The 17,461-nt window shown below is 41.3% G+C and overlaps 1 protein-coding gene across 2 annotated transcripts; it reads right to left on the reverse strand.

Moving 5' to 3' along the window:
* Positions 1-1,284: 1,284 nt before the first annotated feature.
* Positions 1,285-16,686, reverse strand: LOC146492928 (serine/threonine-protein kinase Sgk1). 2 transcript variants are annotated; one of them, XM_085147545.1, is made up of 13 exons: positions 16,430-16,686; positions 6,646-6,721; positions 5,797-5,872; positions 5,663-5,703; positions 5,508-5,565; positions 5,320-5,403; positions 5,082-5,213; positions 4,882-4,994; positions 4,663-4,786; positions 4,457-4,552; positions 4,212-4,367; positions 3,641-3,730; positions 1,285-3,255 (listed from the first exon to the last, which is right to left on the reverse strand). In XM_085147545.1, the coding sequence occupies exons 1-13, from the start codon at positions 16,455-16,457 to the stop codon at positions 3,091-3,093; spliced, it is 1,239 nt and encodes a 412-aa protein (XP_085003671.1). In that variant the 5' UTR covers positions 16,458-16,686; the 3' UTR covers positions 1,285-3,090. The 2 variants fall into 2 exon arrangements, with proteins under 2 accessions (XP_085003671.1, XP_085003670.1); XM_085147544.1 differs by lacking the exon at positions 16,430-16,686 and adding an exon at positions 7,254-7,504.
* Positions 16,687-17,461: the final 775 nt, after the last annotated feature.

Consider the following 17,461-nt stretch of genomic DNA (forward strand, 5'->3'; position numbering starts at 1 on the left):
CTGTGCCGTTCAAAGGACTGGACACAATAGTAGCACATAAATAAATTAACAATATATGAGCAATAATTCTATTATAATCAGCAAGTATTTTAAAATTTAAGACAATCTTAATGTTGAAAGATTTTTAAAACAGTAGACCAGCCATCTTCTTCCGCTTATCCAGGGCCGGGTCGTAGGGGCAGCAGCCTAAGCAGAGAAGCCCAGACCTTACAGTAGTGTTCTAGATTATCTATTTTCTCATTAAAATGTCTTTATTTTATTTTATTTCATGTGTAATTTTCACTTGCATATTTAAAAAAAATCATTTTTAATGTCTTCTCATACCTCAAGTAACTAACTTAACAATAAACTGAATAGTTTATTGTTAAGTATACAATTAAAACCACTGTTCATTGCCTTAGAGTGGAAATATATATGACTATGCACTGAAGTGTGAGTGAACAGTATAATTATGTAATGTGATCTGTAGTGAGAGCAGTTAGCAGGTGGAAGAGAGTCTGGAGAGAAGAGGAATGAAAGGAGAGGGAAAGCTCAGGTTGAGGGGTTTGGAGACAAAGTTCAGTTGAGATTGACATGTGCAGAGGAGGGAAAGTGGACACGCTGAACATGGAGCTCCAGGCACCTCAGAGAGGAGGTGGTGGCGACCTCTAAAGGGAGCAGCCGAAAGAAGAAGTCTATTTTTCTCCCATTCCTGGCCATCTGAATCTTTTCTCTTCTCGAGGAAATTATGCCCCTTGTTTAAAAACTGATTAGAAAGCCTGGAAATACTTTTGTCACAATCCTTGTGATTCTCCTTTGGGAAAAGGCTAAAAGAACTCAGGTGGAAAGGTTACCCTGTGACCCTATGGCTCAGGGTAAATAAAAAGGTGTGTCTGGCCAGCTGCTGACCTGTTTGCCCGTTGATGGTGTTTCCAACGATCAATTTGCCTGTGAAGCAAACTGGAGGAAATGGGGCTTGAGTATTTTTCCTTCATCAGAACACCTGCTGACATAGTTTAAATGTAAGGAAGAGATACCTGTTCACCTGCTGTTTATATCCTCACAGCACAACTGAATTAAGAAGGAGCTAAAGTAGAAGCTGTCAGTATGTAGAAAAATTATTCATTTAGCTTCCACAATTTCATTATAATAAAATGTAAATACATCTGGAAGATTTACTGTGAACTTTAACCTCTCTCTTTCTAGCAGAGATACCTGCAGCATGCAATCAGTTACAATCTTCAGTTAACAATTACTTTTTAGATTTAGGTCATTAATACAAAAAACATTATCAGTAGACGAGACTTAGATTTAGAGACTTTATTTGCCATTTCTGACACAGATTACAGTTCAGTTTTTTCAGTTGATCATGTAAATAGTCTTGTTTGTACAGTAGCAGTGGCATGAAAATAAATATACATAAAAAATACAAAACAGAAACTTAACACTTCCAAATATGGAAGAAAATGATCTAGAGCTGTGTGCTGCCTTGTTTTTTAGTATGATTATTTTCAGCAGGCTTTAAAATTCTTTTCCAGGGATGCAGAAACCTGAAATATGGAGATTTAAAAATGGAGTAAAGATATCATGAGTAATCCGTGCTCAGGTGACAAGCCTCTCTTAATAATGACTATCAGAGCATAAAGTTGCCTTACACTTTTGATAAAAAGAGATAAAATATTTAATTATTCTTTCCGTGTTAACAATATTTTATTGCACTTTCCAGAACCATCTTACGCAGGAGGCCCGAGGCTCAACAACGCCAGTGCCTACTCCACCCAGCGGGTTCCTCACCGAGTTCATTAAGCTTTTTTCTTTTAAAGATATCTTTCTAGAAAAAGGGACCAACAGGTTTAGGGGGAAGAGATATGTAGATACATTATACACGGATCAGGCCGCCTTGGACAGGCACAAGACATTCACAGTTCTTCTCTACATGATGCATAAATACACAGACATTTGTGATCATAGACTCTACAGTTTGTCTGGAGTGTTTGCGATAAAACAGCAATCACTTTTAAGTTAAAATAAGATTGATATACAGTATCCATGTGCTATCATTGATGTGGGGCTGTTATTGCTGGTTGAACTCTTCCTTAGTCCTTTGTAAAGTTTGCAAACAGCAGATATAAGCTAATGTAGTCGCTAGATGAAGATGACAAGGAAGTGAAAACCCAAAAATAAATTATATTGCTTTGGATGAGATAAATCTACTTGGATATTTTGATACACTAATCGACATTTAGAAATTATTCATAATCTAGTAAACAGTGAATGTTTGTGGTTAATAAAATATATGTAACTTCTTTTCTTTTTCTACACAGTACAATAAAAGTTCAGTTCATGAGGACAAACGGGTCAAAAATAAAGTCTTAATGAGTCTGTTTGGTCCAAGAAGTACTAGCGGGTGCGTAATATCAAGATACTGTCGTTTCTTTTTTGTTCAGAGCAGAGATATGAAGCTAAATAAGAGATATACAGCTGTCTAATCCAAAGTTTCTGATGCTTCAAGCAAAATAAGCTTCACTTTTCTTGACCCTTGTTTCCTCGAGTGCAATTGAGCATTCACATGAAGACAAAACACAGTGTGAACATTAAGAAAAACGCAGAGATTGGACATATGTAGAAATGAAATGAAGGCATCACCTTTAAACGGCTAGCGTTCTCGTCAAAAGTCCAAACAAAAGAAACTGCCTCGATGTTTTTGTTTTTTTCGATAAAGCTGGCTCTGCTGTTGTCGTCCGAACTGCCTTTTGAACTTCAGGCACTTCTCTTCATGTCACTTCACCGGAGCCATCAGAGATGTTTTAGGGCCACGACGTGCATCCATACATGGCACATATGTATTGCAGTTTGATGCTCTACAGACAGGCAGAAGTCTGTAGGGCCGGCTGTGTTGTAACATGAGAGTCCTCCATCTGTACACTGGTCATGCACAAGCTAACTCAAGATCTGACCCTCATCCCTCAGTGTTCTTGTCAGTTAGATCCTCTTATAACGTCCTCCTAGACAAGCCGCTCCACTTTGGTCCATGTGTCAAAGCAACACAGTCTGGAGCTTTTGTCCTGCTTCCTGCTCATTCTCAGGACAGACAGGAAGAAATGTTGGCGATCACATGAAGGAGTGTTCGGCCGGAGGCCCGTAAGAGAAGCCGGGAAAGGCTCCGGCTGCTTCCTTGACGCTGCTGGTCACAGTCAGCGTGTCTGTGCAAAGAGAGGAGGACACTGGCAGGTGGGTGAACTCGGGGTCAAAGTGTCGCAGGTCCGTGGGACCAGACTGTAACACAAAGATGGGGAAGACGTTAGAAAAATTGCATGTATAATAATGAATTTGCCACTGATATCAGGGTGTCATAGCATAAGCACAAAGTCCACATTCACTAGATCTATGAGTTTTCTTCTATTTCTGACTATTTCATTAACAAAAAGGCTTTGGATTTCCAGCAGATGTCAATAAAGCAGACGCAGTAATATTGTAAATATTGTGTAACTGTTCTTTTTAATGCTTTTGTACAGTTATGGTTAAAGCCTCTCATGCACTTCCAATTAATATTGCATTAATGTAGTTCGCTATAATCGTGAAGTGAAACATGAAAGTGATACTGTGATAGCCTTGTTCTGGGACAACACATTCTGATTAAATTATAATGAGTAATACATACCACTGATGGAACAAATGGAGGTGTGATCTTCTTGGCCATCAGGTCCTCCCAGTTGATTGGAGAGAAGAACGAATGGTACTTCAGTTCAAGCTGAAGGAAAAAAGAGAAACTGGATGAGCACAGTGATGGAAAACAAGGGTCACAATCTGTTACAGTCCTGTATGTTAGCCATTCCCAAACTTGAGAGGTCTGTGGCACATTTCAATATGTGAAAATTATTTTTGGACCACCCAAAACTTTAATAACAGCTCCGATCATCACGCAAGCCTAAGATCAAGTATTTCCTTGTTTTGTGCTTGATTTTGGACGAGTTCGGGTTCAAAAGTAGGTCAGAAAATTAGGAATGATTGTGTAATTATTTTAATTCCAACCCTTTGTTTGACTTGTTCTATTTCTTTCAAAAATGCAAACCCTTAACTGCAACTTTATACGAAATTATACTGTTGAAGATTAATGTTTTTAATTTACAGAAGGTGACTTCTTGCAGCCCAGTTGCAGTACTTGCAAAAGCCACTAGGGGACTGCAGCCCACAGTCTGGGAATCAGGGCTCTATGTGATGTGTGCACTTACAAAGTCATCCTTTCCTCCCAGCCTCTTGGTGCGGTCCTTCTGCAAAAGCCCCTCGAGCAGGTCCCTGCCTGCATTCGACACGTTGGGCTTGAGCACCGGAGCCTTGTGCAGGATGTTACTGTACATCTCAGCCGTGTTGCGACTGTAGAATGGAGGCTGTTTCAAAAAAAAGAAAGGAGTTGTGTTAATCTTGTATAAACAATCAGGAGATTTAAAAAGGCATAAAGTCACCGGTTTCCACTTACAAGTCCATAGAGCATTTCATAGAGCACCGATCCCAGACACCACCAGTCGACAGTGCGGTCATACGCCTGCTTCTGGAGAACCTCAGGAGCCAAATACTGAGAGAAAAAAGAGAGACAAAACATGAATGCAAGTCCAAAATTATTCCTCAGAAGTCGTACTGAGGTCATACTGATGATGAACAAATGTCTAAAGATGTATCTTTTACCTCAGGCGTCCCACAGAAGGTTGTCGTGGTACCGTTGGGCTCAAGGCCTTCTTTGCAGAGGCCAAAGTCTGTTAGGACAATGTGGCCCTGTGAGTCTAGCAGGATGTTCTCTGGCTTCAGGTCCCTGTCAAAAACAAGACAAAGAAATGTTTACTCTAAATGCATCAGGGCACAGGTTTACAGATGTCCACTAGGGGGAGCTGTGGCATCACTCTTTACCTGTACACTATGTGCAGAGAGTGGAGGTAGCCAAGTGCACTTGCAATTTCAGCAGCGTAGAACCTGGCTCTGGGCTCCAGGAAGATTCTTTCTCTCTGGAGATGGTAGAACAGCTGGAGTAGAAAAAAGCAAACATCTGTCAGCATCTGTTTCAAACAAGGTTATATATTCTGTCCTCATTCTGCCGGACTGTGGCTTACCTCTCCACCGTTGACGTAGTCCAGCACAAAGTACAGCTTGTCAGTAGTCTGGAAGGAGTAGTGCAGCCCCACCAGGAAGGGATGCTTGATGTTCTTCATCAGCACACTGCGCTCAGCCATGATATGCTTTTGCTGGAGGAGAGAAGATGGATTATAACATGCCGTTTTCATTGCATTTCACATTACCAGCCGAGAGAAAATAGATTTAATAAGTTCAAGATGCCCTCGGGGGTCCTACCTCTTTCTTCTTCAGGATGATTTTCTTCTGTAACACTTTGACAGCGTAGTACTTGGTGGTCTCCTTGTGCCGAGCCAGTAAAACCTGTTTGCCATCAAACATTTGCATTAGTAATGTAGTTGCAGAGATGACCTATATGTGTGGAGGAGAGCAGTTACATAAAAGGCTGCACGCAAGGACAGACTCACCTTTCCAAAGCTGCCTTTTCCAATGATTTTAAGGTAGTCAAAATCACAGGGCTTGATCCTAAAGAAGAGAAAAAGATAGAAAATTTCATTTATAATTTGTTCTCATTTATGTTTGTCAAAATTGCGGCATAGAGATTTCTTTGAAGTATACTTACTGAGTGTCCTCAGCCAGTGAACTTTGAGAATTTAGGCACATCTGAAAGATACAACACGGGGAAGATCACAACAGTGCCACATTTTACAGATGAAATGAGTCAGACTGTGATGAAAGTAAATAGTTTCTGCTTACATCACTATCAGGAAGTTCATTTTCAACCTCCTCGTTCTGATTCTCATCAATCTTCAGGAAGTTGTTAACTTCGACACTGAAAACAGAGAGACAAAGACTCATTCATACGGAGGATTCTGACTTCACCTGTTTTTTATTCAGCACAGATGATTGGATTTGAGATTTGTTAAGAGGTTTCTGAAACTGAGAAGCTGAATGGATGTCCTCTGCGTGGGTGCGACTCCAATGACTGTCTGAAACTTCCAGACAGGTCAAGTTCACCAAGGCTTGTCAAAGCTCAACCTGTCTGAGAAAACCTTAAGCTGCTGATCCGCAAAGACAGGGTTCAGCCTGCTCTGCGGGACTCAGGGGTCCAGCTCAGATGCCCTCCTGGAGCATCTGGAGAGGTCAGATGCAACACCTGGGCTTTTTTTGTCTTTTTCCCACCCCACCTCACTCTGACCTGTGTAACGGGCCAAGCCATGTAGCATGTAATAATTGAATTACAGGTTTATCCTTGTCAAGGGAACACAGGGGATTTGCTTGAGAGGTGATTACGCAGTGGTGAGATTGTTAGCAAGCCTGTCATGAAAGAACTATACTTAACCTGGCTTCTTGGACCCAGATTATGCATTTAACAGAATGTCCTGCTAAACCCAGGTGGCTTATTGGATTGGTCGGGACCTGTGTGTACTAATCATGAATGGGACAGCAGTCAGAAATAAACACTAGAAGTTGAAATCCAGGAAGTAACTGGAGCCAAGAGAGATGTTCTTTGTGCCCTCACTTAAAGGTCAATTTTCAAAACCAAAATCTTACACTTCCAACCATCTCTATTTGTTTATTTTATTTTAAAATATGAATACTCACTGTTGGCAGATATGTGGAGTAGACACCAGCTTCTGGATGAAGTCATTCAGACCCATTTTTCTCTCCTTGATGAAAGCTGCATAAAAAGAGGGAACCCCTTTATGTTAGTATGATCCAATCGTGAATCGTGATCCAAACACTTCTCTCTAATTAGAGAGAAAAAAAAATCTGTGTTTGAGTCCTAATCCGCAATTTGTGAGTTTAAAATATCGCATTTCCAGTGTAGGCTTGCGTGTAGTGTGTATAGACCTCTTATGTCGCGGGCTTATAGGTTATGCAACCACTTGGGTCATTCATTCAGATACCAACAGTGGCAGCCAACAAAGCATTTTCCATCACAAATCCTTATTACAACACAAATAACCCGATTTGACATATTTATTCAGATTTCCATACCGCTTTCGTTTATGTCCAGGTTTGAATTTTCCACCATTTAAATGCAGAACAAAATAAATAAAAACAATCTTTTTAATTAATTAATTTACATCTGATTTTTATTACTAAAAATAATTTAAAAGACAGGCCTAATTTGTTGTAATTTACAGCTTGATTTAGTGATGAATATTTGGGTAACGTTGTAAATAAAAGTGTCATTTTTTTAGGCTCACCAGTGAGAACGGCTACAATTCCCCTCATTTTGCAGTAAGTTAGATCACATCCAGCTTCAGTCACGGCCATGTTCAGCGATAAATAAATATCCAAAAGTTTAAAAATATGAAGCAAAAAAGATGCAGTGATATTTCCTCTGTGGTCCTGGTCCTCTAACCGTTAGCTACCGTTGGTTTTTTATGTGGCATCAAACGCGCAGACTGAACTCCAATCGTCCGCGCTCCGCTCTGAACTGCCGCTGCTCGAGTCAGCCAATGTACCTTATAGGGGGACCACGTGGTATCAGGAGGTGACGCCCCGTTTTCGTCACCGTCGTCTCCACGGCAACAGTCTCGTGACGTCACGGGATTCCGCTGCAGCCATATTCTGCCTGTAGGAGGCGAGGTGGCGGGAATGACGAGAGAGCCCACCGCATAGGAGGAGGAGGAAGAGGAGGAGGTGGGTGAGAGCAACCCCTACCACACTCCCACCACCAGCACCTCCTCCTCCACCCCCCTCCTTGTTTTCTCTCAATGGAAAATCTCCAAACTGGCTGTTAGCACCACAGGCACAAAAGGGATTATCGCCAGTTATTATGGAGAAGGAGAGGAAGAAGTGCAATCCCAGGAATGGTCTTATGAAATCATGTGGCAGCAGCTCTCGTTTTTTTCCCCCTGCTGCAACGCTTTCATCTTCTAAGGGTATGCAGAAATGTATGTCACGTCTGCTGCAATTCACCCTCAGCCTGCAACAGCTGCAGTGCCTGATCCCAATAACCGACAAAAAGGTGATAAAGCCATAAAGTGCACAGGGGAAAAAAGAAGGAAAAATACTGCATGCACTGCAGACAGTTTCCAGAAATCTCCCTGCTTCTCTCGTTCTAAGTAATTCACTCCAAGTAAAAAGTGTAGCCATGACCTTGCGCACGGCACACACACAAGGTTGGGGTTATGAAGGTGACTTTGCACAATAATTATATAAATTCAGAGAAATAACATTTGACATCATGATCATCTGAGCTTAAGCAGTGATGGGTCCAGCTGTCACAGATGTGGTCCACTAACCCTGTTATATAATTACATAACCGTGCCATAATGCAGATGGGTATTCACTGCCCAGCAAGGAAGGTGAGTGCATGCAAATTGTCCAGGAAGTGTTGACATTAATAGGTATCTGCTGATTGAAAGTGTTATTTAATCTCTCACTGAGTGATAGCAATGATGTTGCAGTGCAAAACAGCATTTATTCAAGCGCATATGAGAGGCACTTCTTTCTAGCTCCTCTGCATTTATTCATCACCATACTTATTTCACAGTAACTGATTCATATTTTGCATAGAAAATGTGCTTTGCAGCTGATATTCAAGCCACTGTGACCATTTTACTGGATTTTCAAGTAAATTTCTTCTCAGTTTCTCAGGTTTATACAAGAATATTCAATACAGGAAAGTACTAGCAGTGGTGTGATGACCAGAGACCACAGAAAAAAGATTCAGAAGCTCATAAAAAAATAACTTGGGTTAAACATTTCTCAACTTTGAGGCAAATGACCGAAGAGACTACCAATGAAACAGAAGGATACCATTTAATATTATAATAGAACAATATTATTCATAAGTACACTCTTATGACGTGACATACTATTTAGGAGGTTGGGTAGGAGCAAGGTGCTGCTAATCAATGGATCATCATCTAGTGTGAGCACTTTTATGTTTTGGTGGTCTCGAGTTTCAGGCATCCTAACACAATGCCACAATTATCCCAGAAGAGGGAAGTCTCAGCAAATTCACCCCAAGGTCAGACTGTGCAATGCTCAGACAAATTATAGGGAAAAACAAGTCCTCAGTTAACATGTTAAATGTCAAAGTTCTTCATAGCACAATTAGAAAAAGACTGAACAAGTGTGGCTTGTTTGGAAGGGTTGCTGGGAGAACATCTCTCGAGGAAGAACATGGCAGCAGGGCTTATGTTTGCAAAGCTGCATCTGAATGAGACTTCCAGAACAATGTCCTTTGGTCAGACAAGGTGAAAACAAAACACTTCATACAAGCTGTGGAGTATGGCGGTGGAGGGGTGATGATTTGGGCTTGTTTTAAAGCCGCAGGACTTGGGAACCTTCCAGTCATCCAGTTGACCACAAACTCCTTGGAATACCAAAGTATTCTTGAGGCCATCTGTCTGTCAGTTGAAACACGGATGAAATTGGATCATGCAACTAGGGAAAATCAAAACAAAATTAGTGAAAAAGAAAAGACTCAACGTGATGCAATGATCCCGTCAAAGTCCAGACCTTAATCTGACTGAAGTGCTGCAGTGGGAGCTGTGCATAAATGAATGCCTGCAGACCTCAATGAGCTGAAGTAGAGTGGGCTAAAATTCCTCCACAACAATGTGAGAGACTGATAAAGTCATACAGAAAAATGCAAATGTGCACTGTCGCTCCGGGCTTTGAATGGAAATGCATAGCTGAGGCGGACATTAAACGTTGTTGTTTTTAACCTGCCGCTGTGACGTCCGATTGCACCCATGTGAAAGTAAAAAGCGTAATTGTGCAGTGAATTCACAGTATGTGAGTGGGTGTAATGTGTGCAGGAAGCCCCTAACTAAACCGCACTGAGTATTTTCAGTACTGCGAATGTGTCTGATGAGGCCATCTCCTGTTGTATTGATGTGTAAAAATGACTTTACTTCTACTTGAGTGACATTTCCAACGTGAGGAGTAGTTTACACTCTGGTACTGATTAACACCACAAGATGTAAGTCGTCATCGACGGTAGTCAAGCATACGAACCTTGGATCCAATCAGAATATAATTCGTGGCTTTTGAACTAATCATTGCTGTTAACACCAAAAACATCCCTTTCTCTTACCAAATGAAATAACCCTGAGATGTTTTAGCTCTCACAGGTTAATCTGCAAATTAGTATTTATTAGAAAATACTGATTAAAAATCCTTTTTCAATTTCCTGCAGTCCAAGTGGACCACTTGTTTTTTTATTATCAAAAAAATAACAAAATAAACCATCAAGCTTTCAGTTTTGAACAGTAAATATTGAGCATATTCCCAGAAAATTGACTAAAACTATGATTTTATGATCAGAATTTAAATTTTTCCTTTGATTAACTGTTCACTTTATAGGCTGCTGGCCAGATACTTGTACTTCACTTTAAGACTGTAAGCGCTTACTTCCCCTCAGCTGTGATAAACATCTGTTTCGGTAAGATTAGGATTCATTCAGCTGAGATGTGTCAGTGGGAAACTCCTCTGTTTTTGTCCCTGTTGACAATGTGACAGTCATGCACCATTTAAAGGAAGTGAGACTCCTCAGGACCAGTTCATGTATTAAGAGAAAAGGGAAGTGGGTTGCTTTATTTGAAGGGGCCCAAATAGAAAGTAGCTCAGAGCCAGCTGGCAGTATGACAGATCAAACCCTGGATGGCTACCTAAGCAAACACACGCAGCTCAGCTTCGGTTCTGTTTACACACAGAAACACAGTGGATCTGATTACGGGACACCGACACCTCTCCCTGGCTTGGAATGATGGGGTTCCCCTCCCCTCGTGTAGTCTTTCTGTGAATTATTCAAGTATATTATTTCATCATCTCTCTGCAAGGATTCGTATGACTGAGTTTCTTTCTGTCTTTCCACCAGCGTTACCTTCTGTCACATGACAGATTAATCAGGTTTTATTTAGCACTTTCACACAGGCTGCCCTGCTTTCCATCACTCTGTCCAATCGCGTGATTGATGCTGAGCAGACAGGCAAAATTTCCACTCGCTGACAAGCAGTCGTGTGAGGCACCTGCCAGCCGTTCCACTAAAAGGCTTTCCAGCTCTCACGGGGTGGCATCGACGATAACTTCCCAGCCTCAGCGTGGTACTGCTTTTGTCAAATTGGCTTGTGCGCTGCATCAAACACCTGCCCCAGTTTGAGCCTCACATGAGACGAAATGAAACCAGATCTTTAGGGTAGAGGCCGAGTAGTAACTGAAACTCATTTAAAGGCATAACCTTTTTGAACTCCATTCTTAGTGCTTCGCAAAGAGATAAAAGGTGTAATTTCTTAAAGGTGCTGCATGTCAGAAAGTTACTTTGAGTGATATTACCATTCAGGCCCGTATCTGGTGTGGTGATCCTCTGTGTCATTCAGCTGACTTTCCAGAGATCAGGGCTGGAAGGTTAATTGAGTTTTTATTTAATTTGATGATTTTCACTTCCAGAAAACCACAAATAATGGAGGCAATTCACCGGAACGTCATAGGCTCCTTTTCCAGTCATAAGTCTGCAAAATCCTTCCTGCCCCACAAATCTGTATGTTCTCATTCCCAGCCCAACCCTCCCTCTCTCTCACTTTGTCACTCTCTCTTATTGGCACCTGCCTGACCTATGAGCCACCACGATCCTCGGTGAGGCCTAGGTTGGTGCTGGCCATCCACCCGCCATCTTCTATCAAAAAATGTTGTCTAATTGTGTTTGAGTTTGTGGTCCTTGCTGATGAAAAGATGAATATTCTTTTGCATTTTCTTAGTTTTTTCTCATATTGTAAACAGTGTTGCACTTTTGCCCCGCCTCTAAAAGCTCATAATCACTCTTTAGTTTAGTTGCAGCCAAGAAGACTAAAAGAGAGCCTTCAGTCAATAAGATCATGAGGAATGAAAACTCAAGCTTTCTGTAGCTGAAGGATTATAATGGTTGCCTTTGTCTCCGGATTGCTCAAGCGCTCTCATCCAGTGCACTTGCAGAGGCTATCATACAGGTCACACAAGACACAAAGTTTGGTGTTGCCAAGGAGACTTATTCACCTCCATCTACAGACTTCCCATGTTGATAGTAGGTCAGCAGGGACGGGCTATTGTTCTTGCAAAATGGACTTTACAGTCAAAAACCCTCCTTAGAACTAAGAAGTCATTGTTGAGTTCCTTAAATGCATGAAAAGACTTTTAAGTTCATATCCAATTGTGTTGAATAATCCAGATCACAGTATTTTAGCTTGTGCTGAGGTCTCAAAATAAAGCTCTTGCAAACAGCTTCTGTAGAGTTATATATATTCAGATTAAACATCTCAGAACATCAAAGGAGGTGTGAGTATCGATGAGTTCAGGGGACACAGTTAGTCCAGTTATTTCAGAAATAAGAGCAGGACTGTAAGAACTGAAGTCGAACAAAGCTAAAAAGCTGGAAATATGACATTAGATGAGAGTTTCAGGGAGTTTTGTGGATAAAGGAGAAACTGTGTGTAGTTTTCTGTATCCTGACAGATGAGTAGTTAAAATAGTCAAAAAAGGAAGTGAACCCGAGACAGGCTTGGAGTTTGAGACGCTAATAGAACAAAGGGTAACTCAGAAAGTCCTTGTTTCACTCTTACAGTTAAATCTGACTGACAATTCAAGACCTCAGAGCTTCTAAACTATGTAAATATTTGTGAATGCTGAATATTGTGTCATTTAAAGAAATTTAAACCATCACAAAACATGGGATATTTTCCATCCACATGTTTGCAGTAGTCTACAAGGACTCTGCCTTTTAAACAGCTACATTTAAAGTTATTATTGTGTTAATGCAAGATAAAATGTAAATATAATTATGACCCACTGAGTTAACATACTTGTGTTGAATAAAAATTGCAGTACATTTAAGCCTCTAAATTGGAAACATTTTTCTGTTTTGAATATATCTCTGAATTTTTGAAATGTTGTACGAGCCAAACAAGCAAACAAACATCAATCAGTCTAGAAAATCATTAAAAATATATTTCAGTGCTTCAAATATAATAGTAAGGTTCAACCTGGACTCTCGGCTGGCTGCTTACTACCAGAGTAGTGGGTAGGAGGCAGCAGAAGGTGGATGAATGAGTCATAGAGGCAAACAGGTCCTTGGTGACCACCCATAGGGCTGGCAGGAAGGCTAATGAGGATGGAGGACCCAAATTACAATCGCTGACCAGCTCTGAGGAGCAATCATGGCCTTGTGTTATTCACACCCACGCACTCATGGCAGCCTTGGCACTCAGTTGAAAACAGATCTCTGCTAAAATCTCCTCTCTCCTCCTCCAGTTCCTCTTTTCTGTTTTAATGTGTCATCTGCATCATTCTGGCACCTAGTATTACTCACACAGAGACCCGCAGAGAGCCAGACCGGAGGTGGTGGTCGAGCCCGACTGCGCCGCAGTGCAGCCCCCTGCGAGTGGGAGCAGATTTTGGCTGATAAATCTGGAGTTAGAATTACTCGCTCTTTGTTTCGCGTTTGAATTCCCGGGCAGTAGATGAGAAGTGTTTTTTATTTTTCTACCCCCCATGGGGGATTCGATGGCTGCTTATGCGCCTGCTTCATCAGTTAAAAAAGAGGAATGTTTGCTCTCTTTTGCGATGACTCAGACACACAAACTGTTCCATAACACATTACTTTAATTTGCTGCCAAGCAAGTGGGAAGATCCAGCCCATTTGGAGCTGCAAAGCCTCTATTAATTTTCATAATGTGACTGCGGTTATTGCTGTAATTACTATAATGATAGCAGAAAGACTTTTTTCATTATGTTCTCTCTTCGAACATGTGTTTTCTCACATGTTAGAAACTCAATTTAGAACGAAAAAAAGGAAGCAGACAGAAATAAAGACCCAGGAGCCATTTTCATTCAGACCACCAGACTGTCATTCACTAACTACAGCATATGTGTGAGCCAAACATCATGAATCAGTGGCTGGTGGTGACTTCCGTTACTGTACGCAGTTCCCTTTTCTCTGTTTTTGCCCTGGATCATAATAATGTGAAACATACTGTATAAAAAGCAGCCACGTTTCTAAAGAAGCTCTCAGCTCAGTTTGGCCAGTGAAGGGTAACGTCTCTAGGATACCCCAGAAGCAAATAAAGCTTACTCACTGCCGTGGTATTCATTTGGTCCAGTTTATGATCAGTGGTTTATGGCTTTGTAAGTCCACTGTGACTATCATGAGGTCAGTTATTCATTTGGAAGATATCTAGTGGAAATCAATCGAATGCGCGATGAAACCAAAGCACTTAATTAAGTGAGTGAAGTGATTTAGATGGTGACGTTGGTCAGCGTCAGGCAGTTCAAATGGTGCCAAGACATGGATAATCTGAAAACAGTGTATGTGTGACTGCATATGTTTGCTTTACAAATTTACTGAGCAGCTGACATTAAAGGACTTTCCAGATCGACTTGCATGTAGGCAAAATAAAGCTTGATTGGTTTTATTTATTCAACAGAACAATTTTCAGTTACCTAAGAGCTTCTTTAAGATCAATCCAGTCTGCTCTAAGCCTCCTAAAGATGCCTTTATATCAAACAAATTCTCACTGAGATGATCGAAACCACAAAGAGGGAAGTAAAAATTAGTGGCAGGCTGTGCAATACTTGTAGATTACCAAAATACCAAACAGAGTTGTTCCGTATGTTAAAAAGATTTTCAGATTAACCATCAGGCAACAACAAAGCAGGTTGGATGAGTTTAGGGGACACAGTACTGTCATTAAAGAGATAAGAGCAGGACCGGGCGGTCTTTAGACGACTGATCTTAGCTGAAAGTTGGAAATTAAATTACACGGACATTAGATGAGAGCTTCAGGGAGTTTTATGGATGCAGGTAAAACCAGATGGTTTTCAGTTATGTGACAGTTACTTAAAGACTGATCCAATTACCTGCTCTAACTCTGCTAAAGATGCCTGTAAATCAAGCAGATTCTCACACAGCCGATCTAAAGCACACTGAGGGAAGTAAAATTTAGTGTCCGGCTTTGAAAATGGTTTTCACAACACTATTAAATAGTTTGCACCCTGCTGCTTTAAAATGCCATTTGAAGTAGTGAGAATAGCATTATTCTAATATGTGATCAAATCAACTGGTTGTGTTTCTGCGACTGAAGATACTGTGTGCTGTGACACAATCACACACTGCACTACAACTCAAAGCTGACTGTCTGACCCCGCGAGACAAATTATGCTGGACGATCGTTTGAATGTTTAAGAAAACAACGAACATCCTCCCGGTCACACTTCTGACCCGTTACACCTTCTCCTTCCTCTGGATTGGACCCTGTGGATTTTATTGAAAACTCAAGTCTGACTTGAGTCTGACTCTCAGCTCTGAGAGAGTTTCAATCTCTTATAGGGACCATTTTTGGGGAGTTTTTGGTCACATCTGGAACATCCAGATTTTATAACAATGGGAGCTTTGAGAAAATATCTGTATTCAATATTCTGTCCTGCTAGGTTCTTTCCAGATGTAACAAATGGTGCCTAACAGCAGCTTTGAAGCACACCTGTTAACACAATACATCTCATTTGTTTAGCTTGAACACAAACCAAAGGGGGATTTCCTGGACTATATAGTTTTTTATGATAGTGATGTCATAGTCGTGAATTTCATGTCTCTTGTCTTCATGTTGTAGCAGATAAACAACAAGTTGAGGTTTTCTGTATGCTGTGAGATCACAACTTACATTTTTATAGTTTGCTTTTGCGTTGATTAAACAGAGAAATGTAGTGTGTTATCGAGGGAGCTTTAGAGGCGCTTACAGGCAGATTTCATTACCTTTTGCCAGAGGCCTTCTGTCTCCTCTTTTTCTAGTCTTTATGCCAAACTAAACTAACCATCTGCCGCTTGCAGCTTCTTACATTACATCCAACTCTTAGGGGGAAAAAAGGGTCTATTTTCTTATCCCTTTAAGGTTTAATAACTGTGTGGGCCCCAAACTGTTTTTCAGGCTATCACAAAACACCTGAATCATCTGATCCTTGGTCCGAGTTACAAAACCACGGCCCAGCAGCAGCTTTTATCCTCTCAGGTGACAAATGAGATGAGATGTACGGCTGTTGCAGAGAGAAGGTGAGAGACTCCGATGTGGGCATCGTGAAAATAAACCAGATAATGTGAGAAGTTATACAGAAGAGTGCTATACAGTGTCTTTGAATTTTTCATCTAATATCTTACGTAACTAGAGACAGTGACGTCAAAGCACGCCGAGGGAATGATAAAGGAGCAGAGATACGACGAGTTAATAAGGAGTCAAAAGGATAAAACGGTGATTGAAAAAGCAGGGAGGACAGTATTTAGATGACTGAGCTGTAAAAGTTGCTTGTCTCATGGTGCATCCCTCCCCCCCTCTCTGCTGTGCTGCTGAGAGACTGCACATTTTCCCCCAGATACTCTGAGACAGTGAATTAAAGGAGCACCTACCTATGAAGGATTTCTTGCCGGTCTTCATGTCTTCCTAAGTGTTTGATTAGATGTGATATCAGGCACAGAGAGTCTCTGATGAATGGCTGTCTGTCTGCTGCAGAGCGTCCAGGTGACTGAGAGAGATGCAGTGCTCCTGTAAATATTCCTCCCTCTCCGTATCTGTCTACTTTTCAACGGCTCCCACTGCAGCTGTGCTCAAAAAAGTCATTGATTCACAGACAAATAACTTTGAGCGCTGCACTTCCCTCTTCTCTCTGCGTCTTGTGCTGTTTCTTCCTCTTATCGCACAGCCTGCAAACAGCTGTAACCAAAGATCTGTGACGCACCTTCCTTTCCTCTCCCTCTACACGCATCCCCAACTCTAACCTCACCTCCTCCACCCTCGGCTGTTCTTTTATCTACCTGAAGAGCATCGAACGACACAAAAGGCAGGTGTCTGGTTACAGCTCCCGTGAGCACGGGAGTCCCGCCGGAGGGGAAACCAGTCTCCATGACATGGGAACCACCTGAGGAATACAGAGCGAGGACAGAGAGGGGTTTAAACTTGCTTTTAATTGGCCACCACTGCAGGAGTGATGTATTCACTCCCCATCAGCCTCCTCTGCCTCTGTCACTTACTGCCTCTCAGGATTTTGGGGAATAAAAAGACCTGGTTAGTCACACTGACAGCCATGATTGTTTTGTTAGCCTTGAGCTCTAGGTTATCATCACAAACAATGAGTGCTGTGTGGTGAGGAGTGAAGCATGTGGGGGTTGAGATACAGCAGCAACAACAGCATCACTGATGAGTAACACTGTTTCTCTGTCAGTAAAGTGCTGCGGTGAATTATGATTTGCTTTGGGAGGAGTGAGCTGCAACTGTAATACATTTACACTCAACAAATCTCTTACTTTGGATCATTTAGGAAAGCGTTGCAGTTCAGTGAGCGTAACTGCTGCTAATTTTAAAAAACAAACAAACATCATGATAGAAATATGAGTACTAATAAACTGAAGTTGGTTTTAGCTTAAGGTGATCACATTCTGGTG

This window comes from Neolamprologus multifasciatus, chromosome 22 (assembly GCF_963576455.1).
Source record: "Neolamprologus multifasciatus chromosome 22, fNeoMul1.2, whole genome shotgun sequence".
Classification (NCBI taxonomy): domain Eukaryota; kingdom Metazoa; phylum Chordata; class Actinopteri; order Cichliformes; family Cichlidae; genus Neolamprologus; species Neolamprologus multifasciatus.